Source organism: Drosophila sulfurigaster, chromosome 3, assembly GCF_023558435.1.
Source record: "Drosophila sulfurigaster albostrigata strain 15112-1811.04 chromosome 3, ASM2355843v2, whole genome shotgun sequence".
Lineage (NCBI taxonomy): Eukaryota > Metazoa > Arthropoda > Insecta > Diptera > Drosophilidae > Drosophila > Drosophila sulfurigaster.
The window spans coordinates 36,211,716-36,232,142 of NC_084883.1; the positions used below are offsets into that span (position 1 = coordinate 36,211,716).

At 37.4% G+C, this 20,427-nt stretch overlaps 4 protein-coding genes across 7 annotated transcripts; 2 read left to right on the forward strand and 2 right to left on the reverse strand.

Annotated features, from left to right (window-relative positions):
- The first annotated feature begins 271 nt into the window (after positions 1-271).
- Positions 272-3,029, forward strand: LOC133840268 (alpha-protein kinase 1). The gene is made up of 2 exons (XM_062272019.1): positions 272-1,554; positions 1,763-3,029. Exons 1-2 carry the CDS (start codon positions 395-397, stop codon positions 2,877-2,879), a joined length of 2,277 nt encoding a protein of 758 aa, XP_062128003.1. The 5' UTR covers positions 272-394; the 3' UTR covers positions 2,880-3,029.
- Positions 3,030-3,137: 108 nt separating this feature from the next.
- Positions 3,138-11,316, forward strand: LOC133840267 (trichohyalin-like). 3 transcript variants are annotated; one of them, XM_062272018.1, is made up of 7 exons: positions 3,138-3,713; positions 4,200-4,531; positions 4,587-4,791; positions 4,946-5,067; positions 5,129-8,505; positions 8,556-8,654; positions 8,702-10,096. In XM_062272018.1, the coding sequence occupies exons 1-4, from the start codon at positions 3,303-3,305 to the stop codon at positions 5,042-5,044; spliced, it is 1,047 nt and encodes a 348-aa protein (XP_062128002.1). In that variant the 5' UTR covers positions 3,138-3,302; the 3' UTR covers positions 5,045-5,067; positions 5,129-8,505; positions 8,556-8,654; positions 8,702-10,096. The 3 variants fall into 3 exon arrangements, with proteins under 3 accessions (XP_062128002.1, XP_062128000.1, XP_062128001.1); XM_062272016.1 differs by having other exon boundaries at positions 3,147-3,713; positions 4,587-5,067; positions 8,702-11,316; XM_062272017.1 differs by having other exon boundaries at positions 3,147-3,713; positions 4,587-5,067; positions 8,559-8,654; positions 8,702-11,316.
- Positions 11,304-13,297, reverse strand: LOC133840269 (activating signal cointegrator 1 complex subunit 2 homolog). Of its 2 annotated transcripts, XM_062272021.1 has the most exons (2): positions 11,855-13,297; positions 11,304-11,824 (listed from the first exon to the last, which is right to left on the reverse strand). In XM_062272021.1, exons 1-2 carry the CDS (start codon positions 13,193-13,195, stop codon positions 11,342-11,344), a joined length of 1,824 nt encoding a protein of 607 aa, XP_062128005.1. In that variant the 5' UTR covers positions 13,196-13,297; the 3' UTR covers positions 11,304-11,341. The 2 variants fall into 2 exon arrangements, with proteins under 2 accessions (XP_062128005.1, XP_062128004.1); XM_062272020.1 differs by having other exon boundaries at positions 11,304-13,297.
- A 3,530-nt stretch (positions 13,298-16,827) lies between these two features.
- LOC133840485 (uncharacterized) lies at positions 16,828-18,625 on the reverse strand. The gene has a single exon (XM_062272339.1). It carries the CDS (start codon positions 18,557-18,559, stop codon positions 17,186-17,188), a length of 1,374 nt encoding a protein of 457 aa, XP_062128323.1. The 5' UTR covers positions 18,560-18,625; the 3' UTR covers positions 16,828-17,185.
- Positions 18,626-20,427: the final 1,802 nt, after the last annotated feature.

Sequence of the window (20,427 nt, forward strand, 5' to 3'; positions counted from 1 at the left end):
AAAATAAAGCCGATACATTTATCATATTACAAAGATTAAGAAGTTTTTCCTAATACGAATTCAAGGCACGGAAATATCCGTGCAGTGTATTATCAAGGATTTTCTCATTAATTCTTTAACAAAAGAATTAATTCTTTTGTCATATGTAAATAATTTTAAAACTTAAAACAAATTGAAATTTCACCTTTCTAATTCGTTTTTAGCCATGTATGTAGATCATTAAGATTAGGTATCCCCTCTATATGTTAAAATATACCTCGTGTGATTAGTTATTTTTCAATAATCAAGGTTGTCGAATGTTTCGAGTAAATGAGCATATTGATATTTCGGAACATGTCGACAAACAAATTTTGAACGGAAGTATTGCTGAATTTGGTTGCATGCCACCGGCAAAATGCGCAAGAATGTTAGCTCCAGAAAGGAGACCAAGGATCAGAGAAACTCTCCGATGTGGTATACGGCGGCAACGGAATACTCACGGAAAAAGCGATTGGCAGACAGACTAGCTGCTTGCAAACAAGAAGTGGCTGCTTTTGAGAAACGCATACGATCATATAGCCAAGAGATGGAAATGTATCCAATATCTCGCTCACCACCTCGCGCCAGAAGCATATCACCTAGTAATCAATTCAGAGGGTGCGTGGTGCCAACACCCAGATTTGATGGTGGTACGACGAGAAGCAGACCAAGATGCCGCAGCAAGACTCCTACGACTGGGATACGAAATGTAGCGACAGCAACGGCTCGACCTCTTGACAGATTTGTCTCGTCAACCAGCCGAAGTCTATCGCCCCCGAGACGGGGACAACGTAAGAGCTATCCAAGTGGGCATGGGCTCGCTTCTACCTCAACGATTAAACGCAACAACCCCAAGGAACCGTTTACGAGTCGAGCTTCCAGCTCAGCCTCAGAGTCCGATGATGATAACGAGAATCAACCGCAAGTCATTGATGTAACCTCAAAAGCATCGCAAAGAGCCACAAATATTGCCCAACTTATTATGGTGAAGCCCAGCAGAAAATCCATAATGTCGGTGAAGAAGGCGATAAGTATGCAAAAGCTGCGCATGACCTCTGGCAGTGTACCCAATCGGTTGAGCAAAGCGTCGAAAAAAACAATTGCTTCAGTATCCGTTGAACAACCAGATGAGTCGGATGTATTGGAGAAGGCTCCAGTTGAAGCTGAACAGCAAGAATCCATTCAGGAAACTGTATTGGAAACTGAAGCTGAACCTGAGCCAGAGCCTAAGGTCGCATCGACACGCCAATCTGAAGCAAATTCGGAACGGCAATCAAAAGTTAATAGTCGAGGACCTGATGTTCAATATTATTCAACTAGCGAGCGGGAGCTGGATAGTGTTGTGGACGGACAGCAGGAAGAAGTACCAGATATTGAGATATTTCACTGCTATCCCAATGAGTGCCAAGGAGGGACTGGTGGTCCATCTTCGATCATTTGCGGCGAGTGCAACGGCAATGGCACCAACAACTTAATTAATCAGGCAAGGGGCAATGTGCTGAGATCCTGTTCGGTAACCGAGGAGCACTTCATCAGGTAATAATAAGGCAAAATTGATATTAGTTGTAGTTCATAGGGTAATCGCGGTTTGAAATCTTAATTACGAATCAATTTTAAACGTTGATTGAAGTGATTTTGATGCTTAGCTAATTGTGAAATGCGAAAACTAAACAACTTGTTAGTTTTGTTTAGACGCCAAACTATCAATAGTATTGAACTAATTCCTTGATGTCTTCAACCTTAGCTTTAACTCAGACTCGGAACTTCATCCGAACGTCAACTTACCTCAATATGGCATCTCGCATTACATGTATCCGGGATGCGAGGGACAGGTCAACTGGCATAGTAATATGCCTTATTCCTATGGGCCAACTATGCTGCAATCACAGCCAGGCCAAAGGATGACTTATGGCTGCAATAGACCCGGTTGTCGACAGCAGCAGCTACAGCAGCAGCAACAAGGCCTACAGAACTCCTACAACATGTGGAATCCACAGCAGCATCTGCAGCTGCAACAACAGCAGCAACTGCAACAACAGCAGCAGCAACAGCAGCTGCAACAACAGCAATTGCAGCAACAACAGCAGTTGCACCAGCAACAGTTTCAGTTGCAACAGTGCTCACAGCCACAGTGTTCACAGCCACAGTGTTCACAGCAACAGTGCCAACAACAACAGTGCCAACAACAACAGTGCCAACAACAACAGTGCCAACAACAACAACAACAGTATCATCAGCAGCAGCAGAGTCAGCAGCCACCGCCACAGCAGGATTGCCTCACAGAACTTTTGGCTCAGCAGTTGCAGAAACAAATGCAGCAAGCGCAGGCGCAAATCGCTCAAGTGCAATTGCAACTTTACAACGTGTGTGGCGCAGCAAAGATGTCGAAGCCGCCATCATTTGATGCAACCGAAGTCACTACGTTGACGCAACAGTCATCAGTGGACGAGGAGTTGCCAACGATAAGTGGTGCACAAAGTGCATCTCCGTGCCAGAACTTGGGGAAATCCAATGTAACATTTTGCTCACAAGCGACTGTAGGTCAAGCATTGTGCTGCAATGAGGCACCAGCTGTGATGCCTTTGGGTCTTTGTCAAACACCGACCGAAGGATGTGAGCAAATGAATCAACCACAGCCACAGCAGCTGCAGCAGCAACAGTTTCTGCAGCTGCAACAGCAGCAACAGCAGCAACAGCAGCAGCAGCAACAGTTTCTACAGCAGCAAGCAACATTTCAGCAGCCTGCACCACAGTGCAGTGGCAATACCTTCTGGACGCCTTGTTGCCGGCAGCGTTATGCTCAGATGCGTTTCATGATGCCACGTCCTCGTTGCTGCGATCGCCATCGGCGGAGTTCGTAATTTAACGTGCCGTGTACGAAAATAAAATATGTACAAAGTTCGATATATTACAAACTTATAGAAACTGCAGATGAGTGACACAATGCTTCCGATTCGTATAGCAGCTAAAATAAAATTATAGATTAATTAAAACACCAGCATATATTATATAATTATATTGCACTTAGTTGTGAGCAGTTGTGTGCAGTCAGTAGTAAAAATAACCATTTCTTTCTGACCGCATCATTTGAGATTGTTGTCAATCGTTCAAATAATAATTTTCTAGAGTTTGCTGACAAAATTTGGAAGTTTCTCTTTTTTTCCTTTTTTAGACCACAACCAGATTTATCTTGACTGAATGCGAGATTACCGACAACATATTTCGTTCGAATTACAGATTCATTATTAAAACCGCTTATCCATCGTATTTGTTTTTAATCAATAATGTGTAATTTCAATGCAATATGCTGTCATAGTAAAAAACTCCGTCAGTGCATTCACAGTGCCACAACGAGCACAGTCACGTCGAAGAACTCCACAATGTCGCCATCATCTCGGGAAACAAATTTGGGTTGTGAATGCAATGATACGAGCATAGCAGCATCTTCTAAAGCATCGCGTCGCAATGGATCTTCGCTGTCAAGTTCCGCAAGCTTGCCCCCATCAAATTCAACAAAGATGCCACCGCAGCGCTTATGCAAAGTTCCCATTTCGATGGCAGCAAATCAAAGAAATGCAGTCTTACCTCGTGCTACAAATTGTACAGTAGATCAAGGCACCGCAACGCCAAGAGATAGTTACTTCCTCTTTGAACGAATCATCAATCAAGCTTTTCCGCAATGCAGAAACAATTCGGTGAGTAGACACAATGTAAAAGCTGATGTTGCGTTGAAAGGTATTGGAATTTATGGTAATTGAAGATGAATATTGGTGAACAGTTTATAATAGATAGAAATCACATATTTTTAAAGCATACTTTTTAGGGCTTAGCCGGAATCAGTTTATCCAGAAGTCATATCCATCATATATTTTGTTATGGACTGTAATTTTCAATATTTTTAGCTTTCTAGGATCTATAATAAGATTATACAAATAATATTTGATTTAAAGTTGTCATTTACCAATGTTTTGGTAAAAAATTCCATAGGAATTTTTGAGTTCGAAACTAAATTTCATTGATACCATATTCCGGAAATTACAATAAACTTTACACAGACTCGTACTTAATGGTATGAAAATTAGCTTTTGTTGTCTTAATGAGATTTTTGTATTTTTGTGGAAAATAAAAAATTTTATAGTCGTACAAATTTAATTTAAGCTTAATTTTGTGCTCTACTTTAGAGCTCTTGGAATTGTTGCCATTGCCATTGTAATTGTCAACTGCGAAAAATGGCAGCACGGCAAAGGGCTGAATTAAATTCGAATAATTCGTCAATGCAGCAAGAACCGGCTGAAGTCAAACCCAAGGAAAAGCCCAAGCGAATTATGAAATACCTGAGAGAAAAAAAACTCAAGCAGGAAGGCCAGCTTGAACCCCGTTGTTATGACACTAAGGCGCTAGAAAAAGCTCGGCTAGTTGAATCACAGACCAAGAGCAAGCCAAAGCGAAAGATTAAGCGAAAAGTGGTAGTAAACCATGTCATACCAGAAAAAGAAGAAGGGAAGGACATGTGGTAAATTGATCGATGGATGTATTCAAACTGCTTTATACTCTCACCTTTCTCGCAGGTTTGAGTGTAATGTGCCACTACGTGTTAGCATACCAACAAACATTTGTTTCGGAGGCACTCCCTGGGATCTATTACAATCGATGACGAACACACTTCCAGCAAATAATAACAATCTAAAAGCACTACCAGAGCCCAACGCTAAAACAAAGAACTTAGCAAAACCAGCTACAAAGGTTACTCCACCTATAGCAACATCACATGAGGTGGCACGTCAATTATGCATCACGATTCGTCCCATTGGCCTTGCACCGAATGTGTGTCCACCGACTGCCAGTGAACCTCCAGAGAATGTTAATCTGCCTTTAAAACAAGCAAAGAGACCGCAATCGCTGCCTCCACCGAATTTACCTCCTTTAGCTTTTTGTCCGCCTTCTCGTGCTTCGTCTCCTGATGCCTTGCCCTTTCTTTCAGGCACTCCTATTTCTCCAGTTGCAAAAGAACTTCCCCCGCATGTAAAGAAGCTGCCTTTAAGGAAAAAGGTCATATTTTTACAAATTTCATTTTATTATTACATTTATAAACAATTTCTTTATATATTAGATTGAGGCTACAAAACACAAGAAGCTAACTAATGAAAACTCAAGAGATTCTTCTACAAGAAAAGGACTCGATTGCTTTTTAAGAAATTGTAAGAATCGGGGATTGTCACTAGAGAGTATTCGAAAAGATGATACGGTTAGGAAAACTGAGGATCGAAAAATGTGCAAAAAAAATTGTAAGAGATGCAAAACAAGGAAACTGAGTCATCAGAGCCAAGAAGCAAATGAGGAGGGCAATAGAGCTTTTCCTCGAATTGAATCAAAGTCTCTAGTAAATGAAGATGCAAATAGCAAAGATGCTACTTCTCCGCGAGAATCTGAAACGAGTTTAAAGTTCAGCAAGAATTCAAAACAGTCGCAAGAATATACTCGCAAATGTTGTGAGCTATCATTACAAGAAAATAAGAATAAAGCTCGAGAAAGTCAATTCCAAAGAATACAAGAAAAAAATTTAATTATGGATAATAATCGGAAAAAGTGTCAAAATTGTATTCATAAAAATGCAGAATTACCATTGAAAACAACTGATGAATATATTTTTCAAAATGGGTCTGAATCGAATAATATTCAAAAAGAAAAGAAAACTAATTTAGAAATAAATAAAAATAAAAATGAATGCAGAGCTCCTTGTCGAAAAGAATCCGAGTTATTCTTGACCGATAGAAAAAATCGAGAATATTCTGATGAATCATTATTAAACTCTAAAACTCATAAAGGTCAATCCCAAAGAATACAAGAAAACAATTTAATTATGGATAATAATCGGAAAAAGTGTCAAAATTGTATTCATAAAAATGCAGAATTACCATTGAAAACAACTGATGAATATATTTTTCAAAATGGGTCTGAATCGAATAATATTCAAAAAGAAAAGAAAACTAATTTAGAAATAAATAAAAATAAAAATGAATGCAGAGCTCCTTGTCGAAAAGAATCCGAGTTATTCTTGACCGATAGAAAAAATCGAGAATATTCTGATGAATCATTATTAAACTCTAAAACTCATAAAGGTCAATCCCAAAGAATACAAGAAAACAATTTAATTATGGATAATAATCGGAAAAAGTGTCAAAATTGTATTCATAAAAATGCAGAATTACCATTGAAAACAACTGATGAATATATTTTTCAAAATGGGTCTGAATCGAATAATATTCAAAAAGAAAAGAAAACTAATTTAGAAATAAATAAAAATAAAAATGAATGCAGAGCTCCTTGTCGAAAAGAATCCAAGTTATTCTTGAATGATAGAAAAAATCGAGAATCTTCTGATGAGTCATTACTGAGTGGAAATGTTCTTAATTTACAAACAGGATCGAAAATAAATTCTAGATTTCATAAAAATCTATGTAAATGCGAAAAAGGAACTGAAATATCCTTGAATGATAACAAAAGAACGAATTCCGATTTATCTATAAAAGTTAGTAAGAAAGCGTCTGAAACAAATTCGAGAATAAGCAATAATCAAAACAAGTTTCAAAATGAGGAAAAAAGTGCTCTAGTAGGGTCACAAATTTCAATAGATGAGGATAGAAAAACGGACAGACAAAATAAAAATCTAAATCTAAATTCTGATTCAAACGTTTCGGATGGGAGAGAAAGTGAGGCCAAAGATAAAACAAAAGAAGAATATGATGCTCAAAGCACATCTACAAAAAATTTAAGAATGAGTAAGAATCAAAAATATGAAAACGCAGAAACTTTCTCAAACAAAAATGCGGATGGAGTGCTTAGAAATGATTCTTCACAAAAAGCATTCGATACATATTTAGTAAGTCGGGATGCAACAAAAGTGGGTCCCTCAAGCAATCGGCTATCTCATAAAAACTCCCGAGATAATTTAAGCATAAGGTCGAGTCGAAAGGACTCGCGAGATTTGCGAAAAAAATATAAGGAAAAAGATTCAAGAAGTGATAATCCAGGTGCATTATATAAGTCGGCTCACAGCAATGTTAGAGGAAATATTTCTGGCAAAGAATCTAAAAAATATTCACTAAGTAAGCCTAAGACTCAATTGATAGACAGAAGGTATAAGGTCGATAGGAAGAAGTCTGATGAAACTCTTAGAAAAAAATCAGGTGAATCGCCTCGACCAAGTCAGGAAAATAATGCAATTGAATTGACCTTCCGTCAAAAAATGCAGACTTTCTTGAGTTCATTTGCTCCTTCGTTAGGAGTTTTATCAAAGATTTCTCAAACATTGAGGAAGCATTCAGCAACCGAAGCAAATATTTTAAATCCCAATGAAACAACGAATCGCTTAGTGGTCACAATGAATAAGCAAATCGATAGCTTAGAAAAATCCTTTATTTCCCAAAAATCTGAGAGATCTGAGGTAAGACGGAGGTCTGAAAATCGAGGCAGTGATTCAAGTAGATTCACCAGTAAATCTATGATACATCAAGAAAGAGACGATGCTGCTGAAACTAAAGATTGTTTTAAAGGCGATCAGAATTTAGAATTGAACAAATCAGATACATTTATGCAATCCAAGCGAGGGTCATCAAAAAACAATACCAAAGACGTGACAAACTCTAAGGAATCGCACAACTCCCGGAGAGGACAAGACTCTAGTCATAAATCAAAGATAATAGGAAGCTCTGAGAGCCAGTTTCGATCCACAGCAGGTCGAAGTCAAACCAATTTGAAATTGAATCGAGTTGTATCACAATTTTTGAATAGTTTCTCCGAGCTTTACAATGAATCCCTAAAGCAAAATAAGGATAAGTTTAACTATATTAGAGGTGGAGATAATCATCGAAGAAGTAGACGCAGTTCACATGCGCAATTAAATGAGGAACGGAAGAATAGAGCAGAGTTGCATCAAAATCTTATAGAGTTGATAAAGCAGCACAATATGCGCTTCGATCAGAATTATGAAAAATCTAGGAGAACAAACAAAGTTCCTATATTGAACGCAGATGAATCTAACCTTTTTGAAATAGTTCGCAGCTTGCCATTGTCGCAACAAAATGATGAATGGCTTGAATATGATCATGCGACATCAGATATTGATAGTCGTGAACTAACTGCGACTCGGCAGAAAGTTCGTGAACAGCAACGTCGGACGTCGGATGATAATGTAAAAGTCAAAATCAAAAATAAATACCGCAACCGTAAAGAAAATAAACAAGAGGATTTGAAGATATGTTTATTAAGGCAAGAGAATGATGACTCCCCTCCGGTGTTAGAGGAATACAATGTGGCTGGCTTTACGCGAAGCCACAGCTCACATCCTTTGCAGAAAGGCGGAAAGGATAATCGATATGAGACACTTTGCTCCTCAAGAAAATGGGAAAATCTAAGTGCTATTGACGAGAAAAATATGAAAGTCGTATTGACAGACCTCCAAAGGTTCTGCAAGAAAAACTCCATCAAGTGAGTTTGAAATGAATACTATATCACTTAGTCTAACATAATATTCTCAGCAGCTACAATGATGACAACCGCAAGCCTGTGGTCTTGGTGCCCTTTCGACCAGACAGCCAACATCACGGAGTGCTCGGCATGTGCAAACCCGATGAGTGGTAAGTATCAGCATCTTAAGTTTCCCTCGTTAATAATGTGTTCATAGGAGAGAGCTGAAGTTGTCCAAATGTTGCAAGTTAGAAAATCGAACAAAAAAACAACCTTCTGAATCATCAAACATTTTCCTTAAAAATAAGAGATTAACTGGACGATATAAGTCAACTCCAAGTCGTGAGTCGAAGTTACAACGTTCGGATTTCTCTTCAAAGCAATGCCAGTGCTCTAAACGTCAATCGGAACTAATCGCAAGAAAACACTGTTTATTATATAGAACCGATTCGGGGATACCACAATCTCACCAACGTGGTGAAACAAAACCGTCTGGGTCCCAACGAGTCTCTCATTCATTTCAAAATAACAACAAAGAGCAATTGGCAAATAATCCATCTAAATCACCAGAGAATGTTGCACGGTCATCACCAACTGAGGAAACACAGCAAGAGACCCAAGAAAAGTCAGCTGAAAATCCAGAAAAGGGCTCAACCCCAAGAAATGATAAAGGCGAATTACAAAGTACTCCATCTAAATCTCTTAATGCACACGCATCTCACAGTGAAGAACGACACTCTCTTACGTATTCCTCACATTTTGTGACATCTCAATCTGATCAAAGCACTGGGCCTAATTCTTTATCTTATGATTCGGTCCCTTCAAAAGTCGCTAGCAGAATTTCCTGGAATCGGGCGAAGCAAGCACGGTATCGCTCTAAGTCTCCAATATCGAAATCCTCTTTAAGAGCAAGAAGGCGATCAGAATTGCTCAAATCACGCTCTCATCGAAGTGATAAACGCGAAAGTTTTGAGGAACCGAAATATTTCAAATTTGGAATTCAACCTTCTGCGCGAACAAATAGACACCAACCTGAAGAAAAACAATCGCGGCAACGAAATCGATCGGAACAGACGGAAAAAACTTCTAGGGGTGGAGATAAGGTAAATCGTTTTAAGGATGAACATCAAGTAAGACGTGATCTTTCTAGAAATCAACAAACGGAACCAAATTATACTGCTGACCATAATGCAAATCGTTTTAATAATGATCACCGAGTAAGACGTGATCATTCTGATTCTAGCCTTAGAAACCAACATATGGAGAAAAGTCCCAGTGCTGCACAAAATATAAATCGTTTTAAGGATGAGCATCGGGAAAGGCGTGATATTTCTAGTTCAAGCATTAGGAATCAACAATCGCAGTCGTCAATTCGATCTGGTAAAATCAAAAGATCTATCAGTTTCAGTAGTGAACAACAAGTACAACGTGAAGACTCAAAGTCTCAGATATCTCACGGTAAAGTTCAGCAAATGCAGAAGCATGCTGATGAAGAAGAGCGACTTTATCATCAAAGACCCAAATCACCAGCATGTCCAGGGGAACATAACTCGCGAAATGTTGAGCAATCACCAAGTTCCCATCAAAGGGAAACTCATGCAACAATAGATGACGTTAAGATTATTATGAAGCCGCGCCCCTTGCGGTCAACCAGTGCTGAAGATCTAACAGCATTGGAAACAACAGCAGCAGCACCTTTATGTGCGTCGATTGAACACACACATCTAGAACAGGATAGTCTACAATATTGCGATTGCATAAACAACTACAGAGAACTGAAGCGCCAACAGGAGTTGCAATTGCAAGAGATATTCAGGCAGACGAATGAAGCATATGAGAGATGCTTGGAAAGACAGCGACAATTGCAGGGAACGGAGACAATTAAGTGCGGTGTACAGCAACATGGGCCAAAAACTAATTCATGTGTTGATCAAATGCAACAGCAGCAATACATTGAACTACAGCAGCGACAAGTAGCTCAGCAGCAGTGGCACGAGGCACAGCAGCAACTGCAGCGGCAACTGCAGCAGCAACAGGAGCAGGATCAGCAACGACTTAGGTATCAGCAGGAGCAACATATACAAGTAGAAGAAGAATGCAATTGTAAATATAGGCAACAGCATTCAGATAGCAGTCAAGCTTCCGCTTATACGCATCAGCAACAACAGTCTAACCATCAATATATGCAGCAGCAGCCATCAGATGTCAGTCATATTTCCGCCTATTTGCAGCAACAACAACAGCGTCATCATCAATATATGCAAAATCAACAGCATCCGCATTCAGATATCAATCAAGCTTCCGCCTGCTTGCATCAGCAACAACAGAATCATCATCAATGTATACTACAACAGCAACAGCTGCAACAATTGCAACAGTTGCAACAGCAGCAACAGCAGCAACAATTGCAACAGCAGCAACAACTGCAACAATTTCATAACCAGCAACAATTTCATAACCAGCAACAATTACAACAGCAGCAGCAACAAATGCAACTCCAAACAGAGACTTTGTGCCCTTGTAATAATTATATGATAGCTTCACCCCAAAACGCTTTGCAGGCTCGTAGCTATTTCACTGATTCAATTGCCCCTGCACTAGATATAGGAGGTGTGTCGTCTAGTTTCTATCGACAAACTTTGCTTAAATATGGCATACCACATCTGCCCAGCGACTACCAACCTAGAGCACCACACGTCTGCTGTGCGCAATGTCCTTGTCAATGCCAACAGAAACAACCACAGGAACATCAACAAAATTAAAAGCAACGGCAGTTAAAAAATGCATAAATAAATAAAGTATGAGTAAAAGAGACTTGCTTTTTCGGATCTATGTTATGTTTTTAATTTGTTTGCAATCATTTTTCGATATTCTTTTGCGGCAAAGCACTGACTGAGGTGCAACGACTGATGGGCTTGGTCAGCAGCCTTGGTGGCATGGAACACATATTGGGCTTCAGTATCAGGCAAGTGCGTCCAAAGCGTGCCATATAGAGTTTATTGGACGCAGCTGTTCCAGACAACTTGTAACGCACTCTCTTCGCAATCTTGTCTAGCTTGGCGGCAGATGCAGCTAATGTTGCCTCTACTAACTTTTTTGATAGTTCTGAAGGATTCTGTGAAGCGGATTTGTTTTCTAATTGCTTCTTCCTTTGTTGCTGCTGCGATTGTTGATGCTGTGTCTGTATTTGCAGTAGCTGGTCTGGCTGCTGTTGCATCAGTTGTTGATGTGGAACTGGCTGCTGTTGTGGGGCCAGTTGCTGCTGTTGCGCCGGTTGCTGCTGTTGCGCCGGTTGCTGTTGCGCCCGTTGCTGTTGTGGACCCTGCTGCTGTTGTGGTGCCTGTTGCTGTTGTGGCTGCTGTTGTGACGCCTGTTGCTGTTGTGGACCCTGTTGCTGTTGTAGCGCCTGTTGTTGCATTTGACAGCTGGCGAAATGTACCCGTCCAAAATCAGCCATATTGCAGTTTGACATTGGATAGTATTGACAATGATTGCAAATCTGTGTGGGCCAGTTGGCAGCAGGACAATCCTGGCATTGTTGCGGTGATAATGTCTCTAAAATATTATGGCTGCATTGCTCGGACATCGTAGGCCCATAGCCAAGCGTGGTCTGTGCCAAAGTGGGTCCCAACAAGCAGCAGTTGCTGGTGCAATTGCCATATGTTGTTGTCATTGTAGGATATTGCTGTTGATGCTGTTGTTGCTGTGGCTGGAGAAAGCAGGTGTTAGTTGCAGGCAGGCAGTAGTTGCTCTTCACTGGCTGTGGGAGACAACAGTTATTGCAGCTGTTACTTATGCAAGGCTGCAAATTGGAGCAACAATTGCAATAGCTATGCGTCGCTGCTGGCAACAACAGTGGTTGCTGTTGTTGCAATGGCTGTTGCTGCGCCTGCATAATAACGGGCATGTTTGCTGTAGATGGAGGTGAAAAGGTGATGGTCACATGTGGTGCACTGACGACCGGGGCTGCCAATGTTGCTGATGACAATGTCGAATTGTTGTGTGGCAGCGATCTCAATTGATTCATCCGTCGCAGCGAGGGCACATGAAGATGCTTTCTGCTGCTAGAGGAGCTAGCGTTGTGCGATAGCTCCACATTGTTGTAAGTGTGGTCGGTGGCCTGACAACCTCGACTGTGGCCTGGCAAGCGAGAGCGCATGGCGCATTGCAGAAGAAACTCATCGGTTTGGGAGCCTGTGTGGGCGCCAATATCACACGGCGATGTCTGTTGCTGGGCGTGGCAGTGCTGTTGTTGGTGGTGATGGCAAGTAGTGCTATCGAAGTGATCCTGCAGCGTATCCTCAATGCGTTTGCGCATCAGCGCATCCTCAAGCACCACAAAGCTCGGCTTGCCGCGCACATTCTTATTATAGATCTTAACGAAACTATCGTGCATGGCATCAAACGATTGCGCATCAATGCTTACAATGCTACCATTCTCATCCTGCTCGACGTCAGAGCTGCCGGTGGCATCCTCTTCGATGAGTGCAATTCGTATGCGTTGTTTTCCCTTTCCCAATCTCTTTTTCGCCTTATGGTTGCAATTACTCTGCTGGTAGAATTCTTCTTGGTCTTTTGGATTTACTTCGATCTTGCCATTATCATCGACGGTGACAACAAAACTGCGCATCCCATTGTGCTGCTCCATCTGAGTAATTTCATCGGACGTGTCACAGTTCTTGGAAATATAGTTTATCTCCCCGTCCGGCATCTACAGCATCAACTTTCCCTAAGATCCGAATAAGAAAATAGACTTTTTCTTCGTCTTACAACATGAATAATTTTTTGTTTATATAATGAATTCAGAATATACAACTAAGTTACTTCAGATGAAACAATAATTTCACATAGCAACTTCGATTATACTGAAAAACTTTTTTTTTAACATTTCAAATCAACTACAATAAAAGAAAATACCTTTTGCGTTTCTGTGAAGCTTTTTTCTTTATTTTTTAATTTTTTTTAATACAATCTACAGACAAATACTAAATGCAATTTTATTGTTATTATTGTTTTTGATATAAAAGCTATCAATAAGTCGTCGAAGAAATGTGAGGAGAAAGATCATAGCTGATAATTTTTGGGGCCACGAGGCCACCGAAGCTCTTTTCACCTCTGTGATAGATTCCAATGCCGGCTAAAGGTAATGGCGGTTTAAGTTCGACATTCTGCAGATCAATCAATGGAAGATATACCTTTCTTTGAATATCGCCTATATACATGTTGGTAAATTCTAGATATTGAGTATCCGTCGATAACTTTAAATTATTTCCAGAACGTGTTGGAAATTTCCGATTGTTGACGCTTATTTTTTGTCGGTTGTAAACATTTTCTTTCGATTGCCAAATGCCATTTATCTGCGAATCAACTAATTTACCCTTCACGAAATCAAATTTACTGAGATGCACTTTCAGATTCAGATGTTCATTCACAACCTGGAAACGCACGCCGGTTACCACAAATGTATTATCATCTGTTTTAATTACATCATCCAAATCTATAGCGCGGCTTTGGTCACTCAATGTATGATAGTCGACTCCCTCCTTAACATTGAAATTACCGATTTCATAGTTATCGATTGGTATCCACTCCACAGTTGATTCATTGATAATACCACGGGGCAAGAGTTTTCCCTGCTGTATTTGCAAATGGAATATGTGATTCTTATTCACAAATCGTATTCCAGTCACAACTTTGTTGGCTTTAACATCCGATAATGTTTCTCGAAGATTGAAATAGCGATCTCCATTTTCTTTATGCAGTTCGACAACGGCGAAGGTTTCTTTATACCTATGTATGTTCATTGGGAACGACGGGATCCCGTCGCCATAGAGCACGATCAGCTTTCTCCGTTACATGCTTTAGAGAATTGAGAGTATTTCTAGTGATCTCATCATAGTTGTGTCGAACGGAATTCCTTTTTGGAATAAAATTGTCATTTGTAGAAACCTTATTAATCATCAATGAATATTCGATCAGAATATATGCCATAAGTTCGCCCAGCGCTATTTCTTTATATAACGAGTAATATAATTGTTGAGGGGACTGTTGTTTTTCGTAATTTAAATTGTCAGGAATTTCAGATATATTCCGCAATTTATTAAACCTCTTTATGATTTTTTTACATTCATTATCGTGCTGTTTACATTCAAATCCGTGGATTATCTGATAAAACACATTTGTAGAGTTTGGGTTAAATGGGAACCGGTCGATGGTTAGCCCAGAAAATGATTTAACAAAATTATCGAAGTATTGTGGGGTGTAATCGCGCATTCCGTAAGAGAACTCAAAATATCAAAATATCGTAAAAGGTTTGATGAATCTTCTATTATTTGGAATTTGGTATCAAAATCCACATACGACCATTCTTCGGAGAGTGTTAATTGATTCTTGATTTGACGAACTTGTATGGTGACATTATTCAAATGTTGAATCACTTTGAGTTTCAAAGTTGCCCGTTTCTTTATCTAATTCATCAATACCCGAGCGCACAAATGAGATTATCTCTTTAGCTGCCTTTATAAAACACGTGTCGACATTAATCGGGTCGAGGATCGGTGTTGAATGACTGGACTGGATAAAGATTAACAACACCAGTAGAGATGGCAAGGAAACCGCCAATGGGAGCACCTTCATCGCACTCAATTTTTGTTATTTGTGACTATAAATATTTTAAAACGGAACTGCGACCGCCAACGAACAAATCGCAACTAAAACTAAACTGAGCTCAAGAGCTCTTTAATAACACTTGCTCGTTTTTTATCGAATATTAAAAAATTTCTGATTTGAGCAAAATATCTGGCACGAACGTTCTCTGTATTTATTTAATAAGACAGACTACGCTCATCAAATAACTAAAATACACTGGAAGCAAAAATAAAAAATATTAATTAGCTCAACACTTTTATATATTATGTATTCAAATATTTTAAAGAAAAGTATTTAGTACTTAATATGTTCTCACTTCTAATCAATAAGCATTTTTAATTCGTTTTGTAATGTATTCCATCAGTTTTTTTAAGATCGTATCGACGCATTTCCCTGAAATTATTTATGTTTTCCCACTTATATTTACAATAATTATAGTATATAATTATAGTCTTCCCACAATTTTTTCAGTGTGCTAAAAAAAAGAGGCCTGCGAAAGAAAATTTTATTGCTGTGCCGACCACTGATTTATAGACATATGGGAATTTGTAGAAAAAATTAGGTGGCATGTGTTTATAATGTTTGTACTTCCACGAAAAATATCAGAAAATTTAATAAATGAATTTTGATTTTAAAGTGTTTTTTATATACAATTATACCACTTTTATTCGAGTAAAATATATTAAACATGATTGGTATTAGAAACGATGCAGAGCAATATTTCTAGAGTGGATTTGATCTATATTTTGTTGGCTAGTTTGAGGTTGAAACTACTCTGTTTAGTTTTGCTAGATTCATATTGTTTTTTTATAGATATAAATTTCTATACGTTGTCTCTACTAAAGCCCTAATTCTTGGAAAAACAAAATAAAAATCCAAATACATAAAAAAGATTTTTGCAACAAGCAGAGAAACGAGTATGATAATTGCCAGCTTGATCACTTTTCGATTATTATTTACTTAAAACTAATATTCATTGTCAATTTATGAAAGCAATTTAAGATATAGCCATCGATTGAACATAAAAAATAACAATGGAGTATAAAAGTTTTTAAATTTCTATAGTTAGATTAAAAAAAAAGTTTTATTAAACCCTTGAAATGAAGTAGGCGATTGTTTATTTGCATAGAAAAACATGTAAATGTGTTCAAATAAATTCTGGACTTAAAATGAGCTAAATCCAAATGATCTAATTTAGAAGCTGATAATTCTTGCTGTCTGGCAGGAGCAGACCGCAACAACAATTTGGTCAACGAATGCAAAATTGGGCTGAATAATAAATTAATAAAAGACGAACATAAAATGTTTTGCTCCGAAAGTTGTGAGCACGGCATTAATGCGACCTCATCTGGACGTATTTTGTGTTCGAAGAAATCTACTGCTCCATTGGAGCAGCAATCGTGTCACATATATTGGATATATAGTTTATCTTCCCGTCCTAAGATCCGAATAAGAAAATAGACTTTTTCCTCGTCTTACAACATAAATAATTTTTTGATAATAAAAATAAAAAAAAATAAATAAATAAATTGTGAATACACAACAGACAACAAAGTTACTTCAAATGAAACCAAAATTTCACATAGCAACTTTGATTATTCTGAACAACTTTATGTGTTTAACATTTCAAGTGCTTACCTCATTACTTTATTTTACTAAAAATAAATCAACTACAATAAAAAAAAATACCTTTTGCCTTTCTGTGAAGCTTTTTTTATTTATTTTTTAATTATTTTAAAATTGAATACAATCCACAGATAAATACCAAATGCAATTTTATTGTTATTATTGTTTTTTTAAAACAAGTTTTCAATAAGTCGTCGAAGAAATGTGAGGAGAAAGATCATAACTGATAATTTTTGGGGCCACGTGGCCACCAAAGCTCTTTTCACCTCTGTGGTAGATGCCAATGCCGGCTAAAGGTAATGGCGGTTTCAACTCGACATTCTGCAGATCAATAAATGGAAGATAAAGTTTACTTTCAATATCGCCTATATACATGTTGGTAAATTCTATATATTGGGTATCCTTCGATAATTTTAAATTATATCGATTAAATGCTGGAAATTCCCGTTTGTTGACGCTTATTTTTTTGTCGGTTGTAAACATTTTCTTTCGATTGCCAAATGCCATTTATCTGCGAATCAACTAATTTACCCTTCACGAAATCAAATTTACTGAGATGCACTTTCAGATTCAGATGTTCATTCACAACCTGGAAACGCACGCCGGTTACCACAAATGTATTATCATCTGTTTTAATTACATCATCCAAATCTATAGCGCGGCTTTGGTCACTCAATTTATGATAGTCGACTCCCTCCTTAACATTGAAATTACCGATTTCATAGTTATCGACTGGTTTCCACTCCACAGTTGATTCATTGATCAGACCACGGGGCAAGAGTTCTGCCTGCTGTATTTGCAAATGGAATATGTGATTCTTATTCACAAATCGTATTCCAGTCACAACTTTGTTGGCTTTAACATCCGATAATGTTTCTCGAAGATTGAAATAGCGATCTCCATTTTCTTCATTAAGTTCGACAATGGCGAAGGTTTCATTATACACACGTTCATCGGGATCCCGTCGCCAAAGAGCACGATCAGCTTTCTCCGTTACATGCTTTAGAGAATTGAGAGTATTTCTAGTGATCTCATCATAGTTGTGTCGAACGGAATTCCTTTTTGTAATAAAATTTCCATTTGCAGAGACCTTATTAATCATCAATGAATATTCGATCAGAATATATGCCATAAGTTCGCCCAGCGCTATTTCTTTATATAACGAGTAATATAATTGTTGAGGAGACTGTTGTTGTTCGTAATTTAAATTGTCAGGAATTTCAGATATATTCCGGAATTCATTAAACCTCTTTATGATTTTTTTACACTCATAATCGTGCTGTTTACATTCAAATCCGTGGATTATCTGATAAAACACATTTGTAGAGTTTGGGTTAAATGGGAACCGGTCGATGGTTAGCCCAGAAATTGATTCAACAAAATTATCGAAGTCTTGTGGGGTGTAATCGTATAATCTGTAATAGAACTCAAAATATCCGAAGCTTAGTAAAAGGGTTGATGAATCTTTCATTATTTGGAATTCGAGATAAAAATCCAAATACCACCATTCTTCGGAGGGTGTTAATTGATTCTTGATTTGACGAACTTGTATGGTGACATTATTCAAATGTTGAATCACTTTGAGTTGATTTTCGCGGATCTTTGCCGTTTCAAAGTTGCCCGTTTCTTTATCTAATTCATCAATATCCGAGCGCACAAATGTGATTATCTCTTTAGCTGCCTTTATAAAATCCGTATCGATATTAATCGGGTCGAGGATCGGTGTTGAATGACTGGACTGGATAAAGATTAACAACACCAGTAGAGATGGCAAGGAAACCGCCAATGGGAGCACCTTCATCGCACTTAATTTTTGTTATTTGTGACTATAAATATTTTAAAACAAAACTGCAACCGCCAACGAACAAATCGCAACTAAAACTAAACTGGACACCAGAGCTCTTAAATATCATTAGATCGTTTTTTGTTGTATATCAAAACATCTCATACTCATACTCTCAGACTTTTTGAGCAAAATATCGGACACGAACTGTTTTCTGCCTTTATTTAAAAATGATTTGCGCCTATTAAATAAGCAAATTACACTGGGACATTGTTAATTAAAATCTGAATTAAACAATGTTTAACCAATCTATCAGAAGTAAAATAAGACCTGAATTAAATTTAATCAAGCTTTTGGGCGAATATTTAAAATAAATTCATTAATTATAAATTTTTTTTATTTAATTCTAATATATTAGAAATGTTAAGTAGCTCAGATTTATACCTAGTATTAAAATATTTTAAAGACGTTATTAATATGCCCTCTACTCTGGCCAATTACCATTTTATATTCGTTTTGAAATATATTCCATACAATTTATTTTTTTAAGATAAATTCAATTTTCTCACTTATATTTTCGATAGTTAGTATTCCCATATTTTATTTTCAGTGTGTCTATGTTTCTGTCGTTCTTCGTTGCCGAAGTTGAGCGATCTACACGAATACCAATACAGTGCGTTTGCCGGCTGGGTTCGGCACGGAAAATTACAAACACGCGCATGTATTATAAATGTTTGTAGTTCCACGAAAATTTCAGTAAATAAAAAAAATGTGTTTTTAATATGTTTGTAATTTTATTTGTATACGTTTATTGAATATAGAACAAAAAAAAACAACATGATTGGTATTAGAATTGTGGAAACATTTTTATTGTTGTAGTTAAGGTATATATTTTTGTATGTTTTTAAATTCCCCAAAAAAATAAGTTAAATGTGCTATTAATATTTGGCCATATTATATTATATTGGACATATTAAGTAGAAAATTTTATTTTTGAAATGTTTGGATACATTTATTTAAGGTTCATACAAGTCAAGTACAGAAGTAAAAAACAACATGATTGATATTAGAGAAGTGGAAAATTTGCTTGCTAGTTAGTGTTGAAAAACCCATATTGTTTCACAATTTTGTTGATATTAAACATATATGCACTTCTAGATTTTTGTTGTATTAAAACAACAAACTTATCATATCTATTTCATTAGCATAGCACATGTAATACTGGTGTATTTATGTATTTTTGTAAATTCTTTTTAGCACAAATGAAAACTCTCAGTTTGTACTGATATCAGTAAAACTCATGATATTTATTCATGGTATCTATCAAATGTTTTGTCTTTGCTGATTGTTCCAACAATTCGACAATAAATTTTTGTATCCAAGGTGAGGATAATTACATAGGTCATAACCAGGCAAATGCTCGTGAATTCGTTCTATATTGTATGATTTTATTTGTATTTTAAAAGAAAGCTCTTTCAATGCACAAATTTTTTCATTTAATTTATAATAATGAATCAATAGTTGTCTCAATCTTGTAGTTATTCGCGTATTCGAACAACTTTCAAAAACTTTTAAAATATACCATATGGTAAGGTTTTAGTGTTTTTAGTTTTATTGTGTCAGATGAATAAAAATTATAGGCAGGCTGAAAGAAGAGTTAAAATCAAAAATAAACATATATTTTGAATTCAAGACAATTTTATAAAACCCTTGTCGAAATTAATCGTGTCGAGGATCGATGCGGAATGGCTGAACTGTATGAGCAATACCAATAGAGATGGCAAGGAAACTGCCAATGGGAGCAGCTTCATCGCACTTAATTTTTTTATTTGTGATTATTAATATAATATTATAAAACAGAACAGCGACCGCCAACGAACAAATCA